We start from the raw sequence: 17,504 nt of genomic DNA, 5'->3' as shown, positions 1-17,504 counted from the left end.
CAGTGAAGCCATCAGGACCCTCGTTTATAGAATTTGCTCAAATTTGAAAGTAAATTATATTTGGTTCAGACCACTATTGTTCAGACCCATATTCCCCTTTGAGCTCACCTGAGGTGATTGATGACTCTGTGTGAAATATTGGGCTTTTTAAGCCAAAACATTTTCAGATACATAAGCAACAATTCACATCTCATATATTTTTGTTTAACAGTCACAATATTATAGGTAACATGGTTTAACTTCGATGGCAGTAATAAGCAGTTTCTCTAGTCAAATGTGATGCTTTAAATTCATGCTTGTGTCAAACTGACACGTCAATGTATTGGCTGCCTGGGTTGGGGATGGTTGTAACATGTAATTCTGTCAAAGAGGATTGTTTTTACCATTTATTTATTTCTCAGCATGCCTAGCCAATGTAACATAAAAACAGACATTCTAAAATAGGCCATTTTGTATGTCATGTTTTAGAATAAAAGTATATTGTTCATTTGAAAACAATGTACTTTAGTCCGATTTAGAAATTTTTCATTCAAGTTCTAGTTTAAATTTCATAGTGTGGGTCTGATTTCAGCAAACGTTCTGTACATCCATCCCCAGCTAGCGTTACAACTCGCACCAGAATTGGGGGTGGTTTTAACAGTGGAACTATTTGTATTTCACATTAACTCACAATATCACATTCTGTCATATTGTAGTAGATGTCTAAATGACTAGTATTTGAAGCAAACAAATATGGTTGGCTTATATCAGTGTGAGGGCTGTTGTATAAACAGTCATTGAGTTTTACATGTTGGAGCAAAAAGTGTTCAATAATCCCCTACACAGGAACCATAGGCAAGAGTTGAAATCCTTCTACAGGGGATGGCCAGGAAAATGGACTTGGCCTTGCTAAGGATCTGCTTGCAGTAAATGTCCTGGGGTTTCACCTCTACTACTAATAAAATGCTACATCTTTTATTCCTGCGAAAATTATTTCCACTGTATGAAAATAAAATATAATGAAAATAAAATGAAAGATGCTACAGAGTTGCTCTGCACAAGCCTAAAGTACCTGGCCACAAATGCTGCCTGGTACTGTGTACAGGACATTTTACTTAATACAATGCATGGTTCTTGGGAGGATATACAATGTGAGCCAGAGGTATTATCAGTCCATTTGTCATAGCATTTACCATGAGTGGTTTCCAGAGGGTTATGTGTATATATTCACTGCATATTTTTTAAAGATCAGATACTATCATAACTAATCTTCACAACCTCCAAGGCGTTAAAAAAAGGATTATGTTCTAAGGTATCTTAACACTCTCCATAAAGAGAGACTGATAACATCTTCATTAATATCAAAACTTTACTTGTATGTACATTTTCAAATGCTGAACAGAGTAATTCAGTTTTTTTTCTCTGTGTTAAAAAATACACATAAAAAAGGAAGTGTGGAAACAGATGTAAGTCCGTCCTTTGTAAATTAAATATTGCATTTATCAAGCGTTTTTTTTTCATTTTGTAAATTTGTGAAATTCCACCGCTGAGATTAATTTCTTGAACGTTTGACCCCATTTCATTTTGAAGTAGATATAATACAAAGAAACAAAACATTGTTTTATTAATGCAACACATTGTTTTATTCATGCAATGACTACTGGGTGTGAACTGATGCTTTGGGGCGACATGGCTCAGGCAATAAGAGCAGTTGTCTGGCAGTCGGAGTGTTGCCGGTTCGATCCCCCGCCCGGGCTGTGTTGAAGTGACCCTGAACAAGACACCTCACCCCCAAATGCTCCTGACGAGCTGGTCGGTGCCTTGCATGGCAGCCAATTGCCGTGAGTGTGTGTATGAATGGGTGAATGAAAAGCATCAATTGTACAGCACTTAGGATAAAGGCGCGATATAAATGCCAACCATTTTTAACTGACAACTTTTTGCTAAATCTGCAACACCTTATTGCATATTACTTTTTATTTACGTCATCTTTCAGCATTTGCGCATATGAGGTGATTGTGTAACACAATACATGCAGCAGAAAACATACGGAACTGCCCATGGCTCAATCACTGGATTTTGACTTTTTTCTGACATTGAAATTCTGTGTATTGTGTTTGCCTGGCCAGATTCAGCATGGTCCTTTATCTTTGTTGACCACAAACTAGGTGGTTGCAAGGTTAATGTATTTTTTGTGCCTCTATTTATACACATTTACTTATACAATTCAATATAATATACAATATTTATTAATCCCCAAGTAGCCTAACCTGCATGTCTTTAGATTGTGAGAGGAAAGCAGTGTGACCATGTAACGAAACTCAGGCACGAAGGATCCAAGAGCAGATATTTTTAATGACCAGACAGACGGGCGATCCACAATCTGTAGTCAAAAAAGAAGAAGAAGCAAATGACTACTGAGACAGACATCCATCCATCCATCCATCCATTATCTGAACCCGCTTATCCTGAACAGGGTCACAGGGGGGGCTGGAGCCTATCCCAGCATACATTGGGCGAAAGGCAGGAATACACCCTGGACAGGTCGCCAGTCCATCGCAGGGCACACACACCATTCACTCACACACTCATACATACAGGCAATTTAGACTCTCCAATCAGCCTAACATGCATGTCTTTGGACTGTGGGAGGAAACCGGAGTACCCGGAGGAAACCCACGCAGACACGGGGAGAACATGCAAACTCCACACAGAGCGGCCCCGGCCGACGGGGATTCGAACCCAGGACCTCCTTGCTGTGAGGCGGCAGTGCTACCCACTGCACCATCCATGCCGCACTGAGACAGACAGCGATGGATAATACCAGAATGGCAAAGACTCAGTCTGTGTAGCCAGACTGATACCAATACCTCACAAAGAATAGAATGAAAAGGCATGGCATATGTACGTAGAGAGAGCCCACTAATCAAACAGAACAGGTGAAGCCATAGACTGGGGTGAAACTAATAGTCCGGTGATTGGGAACGCTGAAGGTGAGAGTTGGAGGGAGCGAACACTGCGGAGTGGATGGATTGAACTGGAGTCCATGAGAGACTATGACCACAATCCCAAAATAAATCATGATTTTGTGACCTTGAAGTGCTTGACCTTCATTTAAACCTACTGCTGTTCCTACTGCTTGATAGCCTGCCCGACTGACATTATAATGGCATATTGGGAACGTTGGGTAGGCTACTTAGAATTGAGAAAGTGATTATGGGTTTTGCATAATATTTTAACATGGAAACAATGGCCTTAAGGTCGTAATTCTGCAGCTTAGTGTTCCCTATTTCGATGGGATTCACTGACAGTCGTCCACGTTATTGACCAACACATTGCCCGCCGATGTCCATTCTCAACAAAGCTGTCAACTCAATTTAAAATAAGACTCTAAATATAACTTGCATGCGACCTTTATTACCAGTGTTTTAGTTACATATCGGTCGATTATCGCTGTGTTGTCCGAATTTTTGCGTTTCAGAAGATTTCTTGATTTTAATTGCTAAACACTATTGTTTCTTTATTTGCAATGTTGTGTCTTTTCCAATTTAGATTTTGCTGCAAGGCGCCTGTCAGCATTGGGAAAAGCGCTTTATAAGCAAAATATTGGTTTTCTAATGACCGTTCGAATTGACACTGTGACCAATGATGGGATATTTTCAGTTGGAACTATATGTAGAGATTCAATTGCAAATGAACATAGGTTTATTCAATCAGATTTCTCCCTAAAACAAGTGAAATTGTCATTACGTTAAAGGATTAAATCGGATGTTGTGGTTAGACCATTAATAGGCGACCAATTCGGCCGTTCGATGGGAAATAACGCAAGGGATTTCCCCAGCCGCTGTGCGCTCAATATATATGGGAGCGAAACATCCTTGTAGGCAGATTGCTCTAGCAGGCACTTAACACTGAAGTTGAGGATCTAAGCACCTTTCTTTACGAATAACAGTAGGTACTCCGCAGTGGGTTCTTTTTACGCAAGTGACTGTGATGGCTTCTAGTGTATTTAGTCTATTTTGTAAACCAGCCAGTTTTGTGAGCATGTATTTACCAATTTGTTAATTAAATGTATTCTAGCGTAACGAACTAAATAATTGCTTTTTATCGTTCTTGCAGCTTTTCGAAAAGCAGAAACATGGAATTCAAGTCTGTTTGCATCGAAAAGGTGAGACGGTAACTGAGCTAACGTTAACTAAAGATGTGTTAATCAAATGAGGTAAACCGCAACACTTTGTTGAACAGCAAGGGAGATTTCCTAGTAGGCCTATTGATGATTTTGTAGCCTGCGTGGCATGAGCTATATCAGTGTTGCTGTGCAGCGACTATTTACGTAATGTTCGCGCATCATAAATGTTCTTATCGGAGGAGTAATCTTTTTGTTTTCCCGTCCCCGAAAAGATCCCAAGCTGTGACCACAAGGAACTACATTTGGAGGTAACCCAGCATCCGCACAGTTTGCGCGATGTTGCCAACGTCATCGTTGCCCTGCAGAGAATGAAACACAGCTACACTCCCCGCGGGACAGAGTTCAGTGACCATGAGCTCCTCGACATTATGCTGGAAAACGTGTTTGACGGTAGGCTTACCTGCCGTGGAATTTTTTTGTTGATGTTCTCTTTCAGCCAATGGTTGGAGCTGGTTGGTGCCTTGCATGGCAGCCAAACGCCATTGGTGTGTGAGTGTGTGTATGAAAAGGTGAATGAACAACATCAATTTTACAGCGCTTTGGATGAAGGCGCTATATAAATGCTAACCATTTACCATTTACCAATGATAGGCTGCGCGTGCCACATTTCTCAGTGACGTAAAGTCAAAGGGCCTTCATTCGGCTGTCATCACCCTCCGTAGTGCAGTAGCCAATTGCAATCTTGCGTTTGTTTGTTTTGCTCATCGGCCCACCTATGCCCCTGCCTCTCCCCTTCGCAGAGAGCGTCACGCCAGTGGTGGTGGATACTTGGAGTAGCAAGCCCAACGTGTTCTACAACACCAAGGTTATAGAACACAGCGTGTGTGACCAAGATCAGAAGAGCTTGGTGCTCCACCAGAGTCCACTGGAGCTGCATGCAGTGATACTGCCGGCTGCCAGCATGCATCTCAAAGGTAAGCCCAGTCAGTGGCCTGAAGGGGGGGCTGCACAGACTGCAGAGTTTAGCTTCAGTTATTAGTTTGTTATTTTCTAAATAGAGTGTTACAGTACCTCTGTAGACTTGTATAAACATTACATTACATTACAAGGGAAGGCTCTTATCCAGACTGACATACAACAAAGAGCAGATCAAACACAAGGGGAGACATGGCTCAGGCCGTAAGAGCAGTTGTCTGGCAGTTGGAGGGTTGCCGGTATGATTCCCCGCCTGGGCTGTGTCAAAGCGTCCATTAGCAAGACACCTAACCCCCAAATGCTCCTGACAAGCTGGTTGGTGCCTTGCATGGCAGCCAATCGCCGTTGGTGTGCGAGTGTGTGTATGAATGGGTGAATGAGAAAGCATCAATTGTCCAGCGCTTTGGATAAAGGCGCAATATAAATGCCAACCATTTACCATTTACCATTTAACATTTACCAAGTACAAGTGCGAAGAGGACCTGAGAGGACAGTACAGTTCCGAGTCGAAGTGTGACCATACAGATACAATCGGAACCCTTGAAGAATACATCAAAATCCAACCTAGCATACCACAGTTGGCAGCTAGAATACCCTGAGTACAACAATACAATAGCTAATACAAAAAACGACAATATCGATACAACTATATAAGTGCCATTCCAGTCTATGTCATATATAAGGCTAATCATGGTGGTGAGTTAGGGAGGGAAAGGTGTAGCCTGAAGAGATGAGTCTTCAGAGATGAGTCAAGAGGTCAGTGACTATGCCATTCTGACATTCACCGGGAGATCATTCCACCACCGTGGGACCAGGACAGCCAGCAGTCTTGAGCGAGAACACTTAAACACTTATATTTCAATAAAATTTTATAGAAATTCATTACAAAATGTTTTTGAAAAGAATCAAATGAAAACATTTGAATAAACACTGTGCAATTTCATAGTACATGCACTCAGAAATATGTCCCTGTTGATTGTGGATTGATGGCCATGTTGCTCTTTGCCTTCCCCACAGTAAACTTGAACCTGTCGACATACATGTCTCACAACTTCACTGACAGCCTGAGACGACCTGTTGCTTTGAGTATCGCCGGAAAGGACCTCTACCTGTCCTGCTCAAAGTCTGGCAGCAACCCCATCTTGCAGCTGGAGGTAAATCTACGATGCTGATGGGAGAGCACTGTGTTGAGATGATAGATTTCAGATGCTCAGTTCTGAGACCCAAAGCTGTGAATTCCACATAATTCACGTGTCAGAACAGTAATACGTTATTCTGTTCTTTTCTGAGCCTATCATAACAATGTCCTGAATCGGATCAAATATTGTCCTTAACTTTTTTTGATTTCAATGTATATATTTGTTATTAAAATGAATCTGTCGATCTCAAGAATGTAAACAAGCCTGGCTCACAAGCTTCCTTTATGAGTCTGCTCACAGTCGTGGATTGTGTGTCGTTTCTCCAGGAGGTGAAAGACCGCGCGATGCTGAAGAACATCGACGCAAATGGGGAGACGGCGCGTTTCCTCTTTCTCAAGAGCGAGCAGGGCTTGAGCACCACCAGCTTAGAGTCGCTCAAATTCCGCGGCTGGTTCGTCAGCACGGCTGTGGAGGATAAAAGACCTGTGGAGATGTGTAAAGAAGACGACTCCGCCCACTTCACCAACTTCTCCTTCACACATCTGTGATCTCCACAAGATACAACCACACCACGCATCCACAAGCACCCAACAAACCTGGCTAAAAATCCCCCAACCGTCCATTGTATGTACCGAGTACAGCCACAACGGCACTGGGGTTTATTTATGTATTTATTTATATTAATTTATTTATTATGTATTGATACTTTTTGAGTCTGTCTCAAAACTGGTTCAGCCACCACGTGGTGCTCTCTGGTCGTTAAGATCAGCCTATTTGTGAAAGATTCATGTTCCTCGTATCGTATATTATTTATTGATTCCCTGATTATTTATTGATTCCTTGTCTGTAAATTATGTAGCCTACTGTAATTCAAGCATTTTATAATGACTTTTGGAGCGAGCAGCTTTATTGCACATGGTGGTAATGTGTAACTTTGCTAATAAATTATTTAATGGTTTCTAATCGAGTGCTCAATATATGCTCAGTATACCATATTTATAAGGGATAGGCCTGGTCCATTGTCTCTATTGGTCAGTTAGCATTCCAGCCATGCCAATATCCACAGTGGCGCTACGCATGTCTCAATGGATTGTTCACACCTTTTAATGTTACCCCACGTTTGTAGGTCACCTTTTTACTTTGTAACCGAAATTACCCTTACATTATCGTCTTTCCACCGCTAGTAGCCTACCAAAGTAAAACAAAATGAGTGATTTTAAAGTGTCATTTGACCTTCTTGGGGATTTAGAAAGGGGTATATAGACATACAAAATAAGGCAACATCCTCAGATCAAAATACTGCAAAAACCATGAAACCCCAGAGAAGCAAATGTGTCCAGATAAAAGTCTGCAACACGTACAATGAAGTGCAAATCAAACCCAGGGACAAGTGCGATGAGGACCCTAGCGGAAAGTACAGTTCCGAGTCCTAGCGTGACCACATACAGTCGGGTCCATAAATATTGGGACATCGACACAGTTCTCATCTTTTTGGCTCTATACACCACCGGAATGGATTTGAAATGAAATGAACAAGATGTGCTTTAACTGCAGACTTTCAGCTTTAATTTGAGGGTATTTACATCCAAATCAGGTGAACGGTGTAGGAATTACAACAGCTTGTATATGTGCCTCCCACTTTTTAAGGGACCAAAAGTAATGGGACAAACTAACAATCATAAATCAAACTTTCACTTTTTAATACTTGGTTGCAAATCCTTTGCAGTCAATTACAGCCTGAAGTCTGGAACGCATAGACATCACCAGACGCTGGGTTTCATCCCTGGTGATGCTCTGCCAGGCCTCTACTGCAACTGTCTTCAGTTCCTGCTTGTTCTTTGGGCATTTTCCCTTCAGTTTTGTCTTCAGCAAGTGAAATGCATGTTCAATCAGATTCAGGGCAGGTGATTGACTTGGCCATTGCATAACATTCCACTTCTTTGCCTTAAAAAACTCTTTGGTTGCTTTCGCAGTATGCGTCGGGTCATTGTCCATCTGCACCGTGAAGCACCGTCCAATGAGTTCTGAAGCATTTGGCTGAATATGAGCAGATAATATTGCCCGAAACACTTCAGAATTCATCCTGCTGCTTTTGTCAGCAGTCACATCATCAATAAATACAAGGGAACCAGTTCCATTGGCAGCCATACATGCCCACACCATGACACTACCACCACCAGCATTGCATGGCAGCCAATTGCTGTTGGTGTGTGAGTATGTGTATGAATGGGTGAATGAGAAGCATCAATTGTACAGTGCTTTGGATAAAGGTGCTATGTAAATGCCAACCAAGCTAGCAAGTTGACGCTAGTGCCGTGGGGATACATTATTGCGAGCTAACGTTAGCAATACCGCTGCTTAGCTAGTGCAGCGGGGATACACTATTGCTAGCTAACGTTAGCAATACCGTTTCTTAGCAACCAATTACTTACTGTTCGGCGGAAGATAAATGTGGTAACCGTTGTATAAAGGTGGTTATGGAACTCAACCCTGTAGTATATCGTGGAAAATGTGGGTAACGGCACTGCGCTTTGCGTCGTGCCTAACCACCCGCTAGCTGTGCCAATGTTCACGATATACCATGGGTTCTGGTTCCTTAACGGTTCATTATAGTCATATCGGATATGTTAAGAATTTCAGTGGCGCTTGCGAGTTGTCAGTCAGACAGTTGTGTTGGGTTTTTCTTTTTCCAAAATCTGGATTAGAATCACTTTGGAACTATTATTATTGCAATCCACTACTATTTCTGCAGGGATTATGAATTATTTCCTTGTCTTTGAAAAAAGAATAATCAGATTATTCTGCTCCAAATATAAAGCAGTGACGATGCAGATATTAATAAATCCCACCATCTGCTGGTCAAAGAATGTAACTACAATTCATTGTCCATGTTGGAAACGACAGGATTGATTTGCCGGATTTGCCGGATCCATAATAGACGAACTAAAATGAAAATCTGAGTAGTTGAATAACATGTCTTTGTTACAGATTAAAGAGTGTTTAATATTGAGTTGTGGTAATGTGATGATGATTGTTTAGACTTGGCTCCTTGAACTCACAGGGGAGGTTTGATGACTCCACTGGGTACTTTAAGAGAGAAAAACAGATTTTGAGTGACAAAAGTAATTATCTATTTTTCGTTTAACAGTCACAATATTGCAAGTACAATGGTTTAACTTCCATAGCAGTAATAAGTAGTTTCTCCAGTCACATGCCAAAAAGGTTGTTTCCCCACTTAAATATCTTTAAGTAAACATTGCGTGTATTCACCTGCACTTTTGCACTGTGCGCTGAAACTCCGATTTTAACAGGTTTCGCAAGAAATGTGGGTGGAGCAGGAATCAAGTGCAACAAGCAGAAATCCAGGATTTTCCTGCTGCTGTACTGACCTCAGAGGACATTTAATGGGTGTACACATAGAAAAATACCAGATAGAAGAAATAACAGACATATGATTAATAATATTTTACCCTCAATTTCACAGATATTATCAACAAAGCATAACAAACTAAATTATTGGTTTGATGCAAATGAGGAGAAATACATTTTCATGGCAGGCGATCCAAATGTTATGCCATCATAACGAATCTCACATTTGTTTTATTTGCCTTTTGTCCAGATCAATGCTATTCATGTCATTTTTGTAAAAGGTACTTACTTCCATTTGTATTTCGTGTTTTTACTGAATATAGCCTACCATACAGCAGTGAAGCCCCCAGGAGCCTCGTTTATAGAATTTGCTCAAATTTGAAAGTTAATTATATTTGGTTCAGACCCATATTCCCCTTTGAGCTCACCTGAGATGATTGATGACTCTGTGTGAAATATTGGGCTTTTTAAGCCAAAACATTTTCAGATACATAAGCAACAATTCACATCTCATATATTTTTGTTTAACAGTCACAATATTGTGGGTAACAATGGTATAACTTCCATGGCAGTAATAAGCAGTTTCTCTAATCAAATGTGATGCTTTAAATTCATGCTTGTGTCAAACTGACACGTCAATGTACTGGCTGCCTGGGTTGGGGATGGTGGTAACATGTAATTCTGTCAAAGCGGATTGTTTTTACCATTTATTTATTTCTCAGCGTGCCTAGCCAAAGTAACATACAGACATTCTAAAATAGGCCATTTTATATGTTATGTTTTAGAATAAAAGTATATTGTTCATTTGAAAACAATGTACTTTAGGCTGATTTAGAAATTTTTAATTCAAATTCTAGTTTAAATTTCATAGTGTGGGTCTGATTTCAGCAAACGTTCTGTACATCCATCCCCAGCTAGCGTTACAACTCGCACCAGAATTGGTGTTGGTTTTAACATTGGAACTCTTTGTATTTGAAATTAACTCACACATTCTGTGATATTGTAGTAGATGTCTAAATGACTAGTATTTGAAGCAAACAAATATGGCTGGCTTATATCAGTGTGAGGGCTGTTGCATAAACAGTTATTGAGTTTTACATGTTGGAGCAAAAAGTGTTACAATCATCCCCTACACAGGAACCATAGGCAAGAGCTGAAATCCTTCGACAGGGGATGGCCAGGAAAATGGACTTGGCCTTGCTAAGGACCTGCTTGCAGTAAATGTCCTGGAGCGGGACCTTGTCTCATTCCTACTACTAATAAAATGCTACATCTTTTATTCCTGCAAAAAATATTTCCACTGAGTTGCTCTGCACAAGCCTAATGTACCTGCCCACAAATTCTGCCTGGTACTGTCTACAGGACATTTTACTTATGAGACCCTTGAACAGGAAACATAGGTTTCATAAACTTCAAGTTTAGTCATGCCTTGTTTGGGATTATGCTGTAAACAAAAGCTGACAGTGTAATCATGTTGAGGCAGGTCAAGGCGTCATATCCTCTTGAGACTTGTATTTTTGGACAGAATACAAGTGACTTGAATGATAATGATGTTGCGCTGAAAATATTTTATTTTAATAGGAAGTGAGCCAGAGGTATTATCAGTACATTCGTCATAGCATTTACCAAGAGAGTGGTTTCCAGAGTGTTATGTGTATATATTCACTGAGTATTTTTTTCAGATCAGATACTAACATAACTAATCTTCACAACCTCCAAGGCATTAAAAAAAGGATTATGTTCTTTTTACCAAGGTATCTTAACACTCTCCATGAAGAGAGACTGATAACATGTTCATTAATATCAAAACATTACTTGTATTTCTATTCATACATATGTACATTTTCAGATGCTGAGTAATTCAGTTTGTTTTCTGTGTTAAAAATACAAATAAAAAAGGAAGTGTGGAAACAGATGTAAGTCCTTCCTTTGTAAATGAAATATTGCATTTATCGAGTCTTTTTTTTTATTTTGTAAATTTGTGAAATTCCACCGCTGAGATTCCTTTCTTGAACGTTTGACCCCATTTCATTCTGGAGTAGATATAATACAGAGAAATAAAACATTGTTTTATTGATGCAAAACTAATATTTGTAATGACTACTGGGTGTGAACAGATGCTTTTAACTGACTACTTTTTGCTAAATCTGCAACAACTTATTATATATGACTTTTTATTTACGACATCTTTCAGCATTTGCGCATATGAGGTGATTGTGTAACACAATACATGCAGCAGAAAACATGCTGAACTGGCCATGGCTGAATCACTGGTTTTTGAGCCGCTATCTTTTTCTGACATTGAAATTCTGACCACGGTGTGTATTGTGTTTGTCCGGCCACATTCACCATGGTCCTTTATCTTTGTTGACCACAAACTAGGTGGTTGCAAAGGTGTACACTAGGTGGTGGCTAGGTTAATTTTTTTTTTATACCTCCATTTATACACATTTATTTATACAATTCAATATAATATACAATATTTATTAACCCCCAAGTAGCCTAACCTGCATGTCTTTAGATTGTGGGAGGAAAGCAGAGTGTGACCATGCAACGAAACTCAGGCACGAAGGATCCAAGAGCAGATATTTTTAATGACCAGACAGAGGGGCGATCCACAATCCGTAGTCAAAAAAATACAAAGCAAATGACTACTGAGACAGACGGCGATGGATAATACCAGAATGGCAAAGACTCAGTCTGTGTAGCCAGACTGATACCAATACCTCACAAAGAATAGAACGAAAAGGCATGGCATATGTACGTAGAGAGAGCCCACTTATCAAACAGAACAGGTGAAGCCATAGACTGCGGTAAAACTAATAGTCCAGTGATTGGGAACGCTGAAGCTGAGAGTTGGAGGGAGCGAACACTGCGGAGTGGATGGTTAAACTGGAGTCCATGAGAGACTATGAGCACAATCCCAAAATAAATCAAGGTTTTGTCATCGTAAAGTGCTTGACCTTCATTTAAACCTACTACTGTTCCTACTGTGTTGTGTTGTCCTAATTTTTGCGTTTCAGAAGCTTGATTTTAATTGCTATTGTTTTCTTATTTGCAATGTTATGTATTTTCCCATTTTGATTTTGCACTTTTATTTTGTTGCAAGGCGCCTTTCAGCATTTGGAACAGCGCTTTATAAGCAAAATGTGGTATTCTAATGACCGTTCGAATTGACACTGTGACCTATGATGCGATATTTTCAGTTGGAACTATGTGTAGAGATACAGTTGCAAATCGACATTGGTTAATTCAATCAGATTTGTCCACAAATGTCCACATTACGTTAAAGGGTTAAAGCGGATGTTGTGGTTAGACCATTAATAGGCGACCAATTGGGCCGTTCGATGGAAAATAACGCAGGGGATTTCCCCAGCCGCTATGCGCTCAATATATATGGGAGCGAAACATCCTTGTAGGCAGATTGCTCTAGCAGGCACAACTAAACTACACGGTTCAACACTGAAGTTGAGGATTTAAGCACCTTTCTTTACGAATAACAGTAGGTACTCCGCAGTTGGTTCTTTTTACGCAATTGACTGTGATGGCTTCTAGTGTATTTAGTCTATTTTGTAAACCAGTCATAGTTTTGTGAGAATTGTTAATTAAATGTATTGTTGCGTAACGAACTAAAGCATTGCTTTTTATCATTCTTGCAGCTTTACGAAAAGCAGAAACATGGAATTCAAGTCTGTTTGCATCGAAAAGGTGAGACGGTAACTGAGCTAACGTTAACTAAATATGTGTTGATCAAATAAGGTTAACCGCAACACTGTTGAACAGCAAGGGCGATTTTTTTAGTAGGCCTATTTGTAGCCTGTGTGGCATGAGCTATTTCAGTGTTGCTGTGCAGCGTCTATTTACGTAACTTTCGCGCATCATACATGTTCGTATCAGAGGAGTAATCTTTTTGTTTTCCCATCCCCGAAAAGTTCCCAAGCTGTGATCACAAGGAACTACATTTGGAGGTAACCCAGCATCCGCACAGCTTGCGCGATGTTGCCAACATCATCGTTGCCCTGCACAGAATGAAACACAGCTACACTCCCCGCGGGACAGAGTTCAGTGACCATGAGCTCCTGGACATTATGCTGGAAAACGTGTTTGAAGGTAGGCTTACCTGCCGTGGAATTTCCTTGTTGATGTTCTCTTTCAGCCAATGGTTGGAGGTGGTTGGTGCCTTGCATGGCAGCCAATTGCCGTAGGTGTGTGTGTGTGTATGAATGGGTGAATGAACAACATCGATTGTACAGCGCTTTGGATGAAGGCACTATATAAATGCTAACCATTTACCATTTACCAATGACAGGCTGCGCGTGCCACATTTCTCAGTGGCGTAAAGTCAAAGCGCCTTCATTCGGCTGTCATCACCCTCCGTAGTGCAGTAGCCAATTGCAATCGTGCATTTGTTTCTTTTGCTCATCGGCCTACCTATGCCCCTGCCTCTTCTCTCACAGAGAGCGTCACGCCAGTGGCGGTGGATACTAGGCGTAGCAAGCCCAACGTGTTCTACAACACCAAGGTTATAGAACACAGCGTGTGTGACCAAGATCAGAAGAGCTTGGTGCTCCACCAGAGTCCACTGGAGCTGCATGCAGTGATACTGCAGGCTGCCAGCATGCATCTCAAAGGTAAGCCCAGTCACGGCATGCAGTGGCCTGAAGGGGGGGCTGCACAGACTGCAGAGTTTAGCTTCAGTTTAGCTTCAGTTATTATTCAGTTTGTTATTTTCTAAATAGTGTGAGTGTTAAACACCTCTGTTACAGTACCTCTGTAGACTTGTATAAACATTACATTACATTACAAGGCAAGGCTCTTATCCAGAGCGACGTACAATGAAGTGCAGATCAAACACAAGTACAAGTGCGAAGAGGACCTCAGAGGACAGTACAGTTCTGAGTCCTAGTGTGACCATACAGATGCAATTGGAACCCTTGAAGAATACATCAACTTCCAAACTAGCAGACCACAGTTGGCAGCTAGAATGCCCCAACAATATCTATACAACTATATAAGTGCCATTACAGTCTATGTCATATACAAGGCTAATCATGGTGGTGAGTTAGGGAGGGAAAGGTGTAGCCTGAAGAGCTGAGTCTTCAGTCTGCGCTTGAAAGAGGTCAGTGACTCTACCTTTCTGACATCCACCGGGAGGTCATTCCACCACCGTGGGACCAGGACAGACAGCAGTCTTGAGCGAGAACACTAAAACACTTATATTTAATGAATAGAAATTTCATAGTACATGCACTCAGAGATATGTCCCTGTTGATTGTGGATTGATGGACATGTTGCTCTTTGCCTTCCCCACAGTAAACTTGAACCTGTCGACATACATGTCTCGCAACTTCACTGACAGCCAGAGACGACCTGTTGCTTTGAGTATCGCAGGAAAGGACCTCTACCTGTCCTGCTCAAAGTCTGGTAGCGACCCCATCTTGCAGCTGGAGGTAAATCTACGATGCTGATCAGAGAGCACTGTGTTGACATGATAGATTTCAGACCCTCAGTTCTGAGACCCAAAGCTGTGAATTCCACATAATTCACGTGTCAGAACAGTAATACGTTATTCTGTTCTTTTCTGAGCCTATCATAACAATGTCCTGAATTAGATCAAATATTGTTCTTAACTTTGTTTGATTTCAATGTATATATTTGTTATTAAAATGAATCTGCCGATCTCAAGGATATAAACAAGCCTGGCCCACAAGCTTCCTTTATGAGTCTGCTCACAGTCGTGGATTGTGTGTCGTTTCTCCAGGAGGTGAAAGACCACGCGATGCTGAAGAACATCGACGCAAAGGGGGAGGCGGCGCGTTTCCTCTTTCTCAAGAGCGAGCAGGGCTTGAACGCCACCAGCTTAGAGTCGCTCAAATTCCGCGGCTGGTTCGTCAGCACGGCTGTGGAGGATAAAAGACCCGTGGAGATGTGTAAAGAAGATGACTCCGCCCATTTCACCAACTTCTCCTTCACACAGCTGTGATCTCCACAAGATACAACCACATCACGCATCCACAAGCACCCAACAAATCTGGCTAAAAATCCCCCAACCGTCCATTGTATGTACCGAGTACAGCCACAACGGCACTGGGGTTTATTTATGTACTTATTTATATTAATTTATTTATTATGTATTGATACTTTTTGAGTCTGTCTCAAAACTGGTTCAGCCACCACGTGGTGCTCTCTGGTCGTTAAGATCAGCCTATTTGTGAAAGATTCATGTTCTTCGTATCTTATATTATTTATTGATTCCCTGATTATTTATTGATTCCTTGTCTGTAAATGATGTAGCCTACTGTAATTCAAGCATTTTATAATGACTTTTGGAGCGAGCAGCTTAATTGCACATGGTGGTAATGTGTAACTTTGTTAATAAATTATTTAATGGTTTCGAATCGAGTGTTCAAATTGTTACTTCATAGACTATGCTCAGTATACTATATTTATAACGGATAGGCCTGGTCCATTGTCTCTATTGGTCAGTTAGCATTCCAGCCATGCCAATATCCACCATATAGCCTCCGCATGTCTCAATGGATTGTTCACAACTTTTAATATTACCCCACGTTTGTAGGTCACCTTTTAACTTTGTAACCGAAATTACCCTAACATTATTGTCTTTCCACCGCTAGTAGCCTACCAAAGTAAAACAAAATGATTTTAAAGTGTCATTTGACCTTCTCGGGGATTTGGAAAGTGGTATATAGGCATACAAAATAAGGCAACATCCTCAGATCAAAATACTGCAAAAACCATGAAACCCCAGAGAAGCAAATGTGTCCAGATAAAAGTCTGCAACACGTACGATGAAGTGCAAATCAAACCCAGGGACAAGTGCGATGAGGACCCTAGAGGAAAGTACAGTTCCGAGTCCTAGCGTGACCACATACAGTCAGGTCCATAAATATTGGGACATCGACACAATTCTCATCTTTTTGGCTCTATACACCACCACAATGGACTTGAAATGAAATGAACAAGATGCAGACTTTCAGCTTTAATTTGAGGGTATTTACATCCAAATCAGGTGAACGGTGGAGGAATACAACAGCAAGTTGTGCTATTTGCATTTGGAATCTGTTGCTGTCAACTCTCAATATGAGATCCAAAGAGCTGTCACTATCAGTGACATCAGAAAAATCAAAACAAACACATCAGAGAGATAGGAAAAACATTCGGTGTGGCCAAATCAACTGTTTGGAACATTCTTAAACAGAAAGAACGCACCGGTGAGCTCAGCAACCCCTAAATGCTCCTGACGAGCTGGTCGGTGCCTTGCATGGCAGCCAATTGCCATTGGTGTGTGAGTATGTGTATGAATGGGTGAATGAGAAGCATCAATTGTACAGTGCTTTGGATAAAGGTGCTATATAAATGCCAACCAAGCTAGCTAGTTGACGCTAGTGCCGTGGGGATACATTATTGCTAGCTAACGTTAGCAAAACCGTTGCTTAGCAACCAGTTAGCTACTGTTCAGCGGAAGATAAATGTGGTAACCGTTGTATAAAGGTGGTTACTGAACTCACCCCTGTAGTATATCGTGGAAAATGTGGGTGACGGCACTGCGCATTGCGTCGTGCCTAACCACCCCTCTTGCTGTGCCAATATCCAGGATATACCGTGGGTTCTGGTTCCTTAACGGTTCATTATAGTCATGTCGGATATATCAAGAATTTCAGTGTGCTTGCGAGTTGTCAGTCAGACAGTTCCAAAATCTGGATTAGAATCTCTTTGGAACAATTATTATTGCAATCCACTAGAATTTCTGCTGGGATTACGAATAATCTGATTATTCTGCTCCAAATATAAACCAGTGACGATGCAGATATTAATAAATTCTACCATCTGCTGGGCAACGAATGTAACTACAATTCGTTGTCCATGTTGGAAACGACAGGATTGATTTGCCA

The 17,504-nt window shown here is 41.0% G+C and overlaps 2 protein-coding genes across 2 annotated transcripts; both read left to right on the top strand.

Moving 5' to 3' along the window:
* The first annotated feature begins 4,117 nt into the window (after positions 1-4,117).
* LOC133141064 (interleukin-1 beta-like) lies at positions 4,118-6,770 on the top strand. The gene is made up of 5 exons (XM_061261441.1): positions 4,118-4,147; positions 4,381-4,558; positions 4,909-5,082; positions 6,101-6,237; positions 6,549-6,770. The coding sequence occupies exons 1-5, from the start codon at positions 4,118-4,120 to the stop codon at positions 6,768-6,770; spliced, it is 741 nt and encodes a 246-aa protein (XP_061117425.1).
* Positions 6,771-13,009: 6,239 nt separating this feature from the next.
* Positions 13,010-15,989, top strand: LOC133141140 (interleukin-1 beta-like). Its single transcript, XM_061261558.1, has 6 exons — positions 13,010-13,093; positions 13,251-13,299; positions 13,524-13,701; positions 14,049-14,222; positions 14,905-15,041; positions 15,353-15,989. Exons 2-6 carry the CDS (start codon positions 13,270-13,272, stop codon positions 15,572-15,574), a joined length of 741 nt encoding a protein of 246 aa, XP_061117542.1. The 5' UTR covers positions 13,010-13,093; positions 13,251-13,269; the 3' UTR covers positions 15,575-15,989.
* The last annotated feature ends 1,515 nt before the right edge of the window (positions 15,990-17,504 follow it).

Source organism: Conger conger, chromosome 11, assembly GCF_963514075.1.
Source record: "Conger conger chromosome 11, fConCon1.1, whole genome shotgun sequence".
Classification (NCBI taxonomy): Eukaryota; Metazoa; Chordata; class Actinopteri; order Anguilliformes; family Congridae; genus Conger; species Conger conger.
Note: the sequence above shows the minus strand (reverse complement) of the source record. Positions and strands in the feature narration are given on the sequence as shown.